This window comes from Asterias amurensis, chromosome 11 (genome assembly GCF_032118995.1).
Source record: "Asterias amurensis chromosome 11, ASM3211899v1".
Lineage (NCBI taxonomy): Eukaryota > Metazoa > Echinodermata > Asteroidea > Forcipulatida > Asteriidae > Asterias > Asterias amurensis.
The window spans coordinates 2,418,166-2,424,165 of record NC_092658.1 but is presented as its reverse complement, the minus strand read 5'-3'; the positions used below and the strand labels follow the sequence as shown (position 1 = coordinate 2,424,165).

General features: G+C 37.9%; 1 protein-coding gene across 1 annotated transcript in view; it reads left to right on the top strand.

Annotated features, from left to right (window-relative positions):
• Positions 1–3,927: 3,927 nt before the first annotated feature.
• The window catches only part of LOC139944116 (uncharacterized), a 52,890-nt gene continuing 50,817 nt past the window's right edge, over positions 3,928–6,000 (top strand). The window contains exon 1 of the mRNA XM_071941076.1: positions 3,928–4,054. Within this exon, the coding sequence (XP_071797177.1) occupies positions 3,928–4,054 (127 nt within the window). The remainder of the gene's footprint in view (positions 4,055–6,000) is intronic.

Genomic DNA, 6,000 nt, shown 5'->3' with positions numbered 1-6,000 from the left:
CACTTTTAAGTTTCAAAAGCCAACAAAAAAGGGACAGTGTGTGTTTCATGCTGAAAATTGTGCACGTCTGCCCTCACCCCCCCCCCCCCCACTCCCCACTCACAAACGGATTAAGCTACATTTTTCACAGGTTTGTTGTCACATATGTTCATCATCACACAAAACATGTACACGGTGTGCGTCTAATTGTTCAGCTCGACCAATCCTGTAAAACACCTTTAAAGCAGGTTTTTTTTTTCCAGCCCTCGCTATAGAAACAAATCTTAGGTGCGTCACAGGTATATCGGTATACCGTTATAGTCTTCTATCGACATCGATTACTCCACACGATCATGTTAGACTGGCTCTACACCAGCGTCCATGATTATCGATTGCTACTAATGAAGGTTGTAATTATCTTACTGCACAAAAAGCTAATTGGGTAGGAGATTTCAAAACCATGATACCTTTGCGTTAAAGTGTCATGGCCTAATGTATACACCGACAGAAAATGTTGTAATAATTTGTGTGTTCTCTAAACGAATTTTGACAAAGGGTTCTGTTTGTGAACTGATAAACCACACACAGCTTTGACACTATCTATGTCGCAGACAATGCACGCACAAATGACATGTAAGTTGTTTGTACTTTATAGGCGTGATTTGATGTCGACATCCAATCTAAGGATCCCTTTTTATTCATTGCTACTTATTATGACGAGTCGGATGTTAGTGCGACCTCAAATGAAAGCTCTGTGTTGTGGTGTATTGTACCGGCCGAGCAGTTAAGAGCACCAGATTCAAGCTCTTGAGTTTCTGATCAGCAGAGTTTTGGTTCGAGTCCTCACTTATCTAGCGAGCTTCAGAGCTTTTTTAAAAACGAACTTAAAAGTTCGTTTAGGTGACATCCTTGGTTTCATTGCCATAACTATAAATAGTTTCTCGAATCAAATGAGAATGGCTAGCGTCTAAGTTTGATGTTTTCGGGTAAAATCTGCCCAAAATTGGATTTAGCATCTTTTGTGCCCTCCGCGTGAGGCAGGTTGTGTTTGGTTTAACACTGGCAAAACACTTTGAAGGCACTGGACACCATTGGTTACTCAAAATCATTACTAGCATAACACAACTTACTTGGTAACAAGCAATGGAGAGCTGTTGTTAGCATGAAACATTCTGAGAAACGGGTCCCTCTGAAGTTATGTAGTTTTCGAGAAAGAAATAATTTTCCACGAATTTGATTTCGTGACCTCAGAATTAGATTTTGAGGTCACGAAATCGAGCATCTGAAAGCACACAAGTTTGTGTGACAAGGGTGTTTTTTTCTTCCTATACTCTCTCGCATCTTCTACGACCAAGCTCAATTTTTCACAGGTTATGTTATTTTGTGCATTTGTTGAGATACACCAAGTGAGAAGACTGGTCTTTGACAATAACCAAGGGTGTCCAGTGTCTTTAAGTTAAAGTTCTAGTTCCTAGTTCCTACCTGGACACCAATGATGGTTTCGTCTTCGCATTCCCCTTCTGTGATTGCGCAAAAGTCTGGTACCACGATTTCTCCATCTCCCTCCCTCACTGACGAATTCTTTAAATCCCCTTTTATAATTAAAACAAGCAATTGTTTCTACGTGTTTATGTTTGTCATCATGGAAGCTTGATTGATACCAGGCATCATTGCCATGGCAGCAAACCGAGGGTAGCCATAACGTGAATTTTCTACATTGGCCTCGCAATGATGGGGTGTAGTGAAGGCGACTTGTTGTCCCCTACCTAGCATTACTGTTGGTATTTTGATGTTTATTATTTTATTGGTTGTATTGGTTATTTAATGTTAATAAAAATAACAATTGGAAAATTTATTTTGTAACCAAGCACAACAACCTGTAACAAGAAAAACTACAGCAGAGTGCACCCTAACTTATCAAGAGAAAATAACTTGGACCAATGCTCTGTGTTCCTTTCTGTTGTCAACAACAGCTACTCTACAGGCGTAGTGTAAATTGATATCATTATAATTGAAGGGAGCTTACTTTAAGGTGTCTATTAAATACAGAAAATATCTGCATGCATGTGGAAACTACCTTTTGAAGGATTTGGGTACTTTTTGTTGCACAAAACAAAATCTCCAAAGATTGACAGAAAAGTTTGACGAGTTCCCTTGATTGTAACATCATCATCCTAAAGGAGCAAAATAACAAACAAACAAACAACCCGACAAACAAACAAACAAACAAACAATAAAAATAAAATAAAAAAAACTTACTAACAAACTATCAAACAAACAAACAATTAAGTTGACAAACATTGACTTGAGCCGGGGATTTGAACTTGCCTGTTATTATCAAGCCCTTATGTTGTCGGCCTCCGTAATTTTGTCAATTTTCATTCCAGACATTTTTGTTTAAACCCAACTGGCAGCACAAATTTATGATAAAGATTGCACAGGTAAAATACATAAATTGCACCACCGCATTAAAACATTACATTAAAACAAAGATGACAACAAATAGAAATGAAAACTTGATAAACCACTAAAAATTGCACAGGGTGTTTTGGGAGCCCTCTTATATACGTTAAAACCCCACTATGAAATAAACCACCTAAAATCAATGAACACTTACAACTCAAATCTAAATAGCGCCAAAAATGCATTTCTGTGTGTGGGGTTGGCAGTCAGAAGCCATATAACCTGTAACTGCCGTATGCTCTCCTGTCATTTATTACTTGAAAATAAATGTATTGACTTGACTCTTTACAAACTGGTTACAATAAAACATCTTTCGCTGATGTTGCCTTCTTGACATTTCTCCCTGCAATGTATTTTATTGGCTTTTCAAAAACATACTCACTTGGTTTTCCTAATTAGGAGAGGAAGGGGATAGTTCATACAGATTGCTATTGCTTCACAATGCGATCACTGGGACGAACGTTATTGGCATACGGAGGTAGGCCTATAGAAATCGCAATTAAAGTCACAAGGTAAAACAAAAAAGTCAACCGTTGCTTTGTGGAAATAAACGACATCGGAACCGAACCTCATTGAGTCAAAAAGATGGCACAATTGATATTTTGTAGCAAATTTTCTGATGCTTAGTCTCTTTGAAACGATTATGGGGCATGAAAATTGTTTATACCACTAGTTGCTAAATACTGGTCCGTTTGCATAATTCGAACACTGCAAATACTGGGGTGTTAAATTGATTCTCTTGGTATCTATGTGGCAACACCGACACGGTGTTAATTTCACCAACGATATAGTAATGGGGATAAATAACACCATGTTGGTGTTGTCACATAATGAAGAATCAATTTATACCCTAGTTTTTGCAGCAGTGAAGTGAAATGATTCTCAAAATGATCAAAAGCTCCAAGGCAGTTTTTACAGCCATTAGGAGTGAATATCAAGTGTACGCCAATTGCCCTTTAAAGGGAAGGTACACGTTTGGTAATTACTCAAAACAAAAAATTAACTTATAAAAACTGACTTGGTAACGAGCATTGATAGTATAAAACATTGTGAGAAGTAGCATAGATTTTGAGAAAGAGGTAATTTCTCACGAAAATAATAAAAAGCCACATTCCTGTCTGGAAGCACACAAATTTGTCCAACAAGGGTGTTTTTTCTCGCATCATTTTCTCGCAACTTTGATGACCAACTTAGCTCAATTTTTCACAGGCTTGTTATTTTATGCATATTATGTTGGGATACACCAAGTGAGAATACTGGTCTTTGACAATATTACCAAACGTGTACCTCCCCTTTAAGAAATAAAACAAATTTTGTGTTTCTGACGTTTTTTAATATGTCGCCAGTCAACTGCTCGGCGGAGTGTATAACTAATTATATACATACATCAAAACAAATAGAGCGGGGGAAAAAAATAATCGAAGAAAGTGACAAAGACATCTGAGGTCGATAATTAGGGTTTAATTATCGCCGTAGTGTGGCATAATGAACGGGTTAATGCCAGAGTTTGGAGCAACAGAATGTTGTAACCTTCCACGGTATAAGAAAGTCCTCTGTTTGTTGATGACGATCAATTTTTCTCTCTGGTATCGACTGGATTTTGGGTCCGTGCGTAAGTTCCTGCCTTTGAAGGGCAATTTCGTTGCTATGACAACGAGGGATACAATACCATTGTTGTACCTTTTTGTTAAGATTAAATGCAATACATTTTTTTTTCTTCAAAGTAATAATGGTAGTTAGTTGGCCTACATGCTAATATGGCACTTACAAGTTGGCTTCCGACTGGCAACCCCAACAAATTAATGGTTGACAAAAAGATGGAGACCGCCAACAAGGGCTGGAATTGATAACAGGACTATTCAAATCCACGGCTCAATTTGTTTGTCTTTGTTACAGATTAAATTGTTTGTTTGTTTATTGTGCTTTTGTTTGTATGTTTGCTTGTTTATGGTGACGATTTCGCCGGCAAACTTCCGCAAGGGATTAACGCTAAGTCAGTGGCAACAGCCAAAGTCTCCCTTATACTAATACACAAGAAACTTTATGTTTGTGTAATTGCACAAACCAATAAACTGCGGATTCAGTAACGAGACGACAATACTTATTCCGGTCCTGCAAAATCAGCGGTTATAGCTTGGCAGGATTCGAAACCTTGCGATTGCAAGTGCTGCATTAAAGGCAGTGGAAACTATTGGTAATTACTCAAAATAATGATCAGTATAAAAATTTACTTGGCAAGGGGAGAGGTTGATTTTATAAAACATTGTGAGACACAGCTCCCTCTGAAGTGACGTAGTTTTCGAGACAAAAGTAATTTTCCACGAATTCGATTTCGAGACTTCAAGTGTAGAAATATTGAGGTCTCGAAATCAAGCATCTGATCTGAAAGCACACAACTTCGTGTGACAAGAGTGTTTTTTTATTAATTTAATTCATATCTCGCAACTTTGACGACCAATTGAGCTCAAATTTGTCACAGATTTGTTATTTCATGCATATGATGAGATACAGCAAGTGAGAAGACTGATCTTTTGGACAATAGTGTCTGCTGTCTTTAACCACTGGTATTTCCATATGTAAAAAACGAAATGTTTGATGGTCTACCTGGGAGGGAAGAGAGTTTGTTAGCTCCTCAGAGGTAACACATCCAAATTGGGATAGTATGATGAGCCTATTTTTCTTTTGGCCACTTGGCCCACCATCTTGAATTCGAAACAGAAGTCAGTGGTAGCCCGCCCCACACAAGCGGTCTTATGAAAGCGCCTGGGAATAATACACTACAGTTATAACGGTAAACAGTTACAATAACTGTTTACTTCCATGAAAGCGCCTGGGAATAATACACTACAATTATAACGGTAAACAGTTACAATAACTGTTTACTTTCCCGTCTTACTCAACAGCGGGCGCCGTACAACAACAACAAACCGGTAAATGTAAAATTCCACAGCCAACTCGGAGCCTTCTCCGTGTTTCCATGAAACTACGAATTAAATGTTCATCTGTGACTTATTTAAAGTATTTTAAGATTCGGAAGCCTGGCATTTACAATAACTGCAAGTGGAGGGAAGTCGTGTGTTGCGTACCCCTCAATTGATCGACTGGTGACCCGAGAGCGTGAAAGAAGCCCAGTTTCCGGACGTCACGTTGTCATTGATGCGAGACACGACAAACTAAATCTCGATGAAAGATGAATCCATACGAAACAGTAGTAATCAAGCAAAATAAATTGTCATCAAGTCGCCAGAAAAACATGGATTCGGTAAAAATCATCCAAAGCCAAGACCATTATTAGTAGATTATTGATTAGGATAACTTTCCGTATGGCGCCACCACTTTTTCACTCATTTTTACAAAAAGGGATATATCAATCAGGTAAATTAGATACTATATTATTTTATTTCGAATGAAAAAGTGGTGGCGCCATATGGAAACTTTTCCAATGATTAGCCCAGGTTGGACTCCCTGACGCAAAAAATAGCAAAAATAATTTTCTTTTTATTTTTTATAAGTAAACTTTGTCATGATGATGGTACTGTTGTATTGTAATTGTTATGA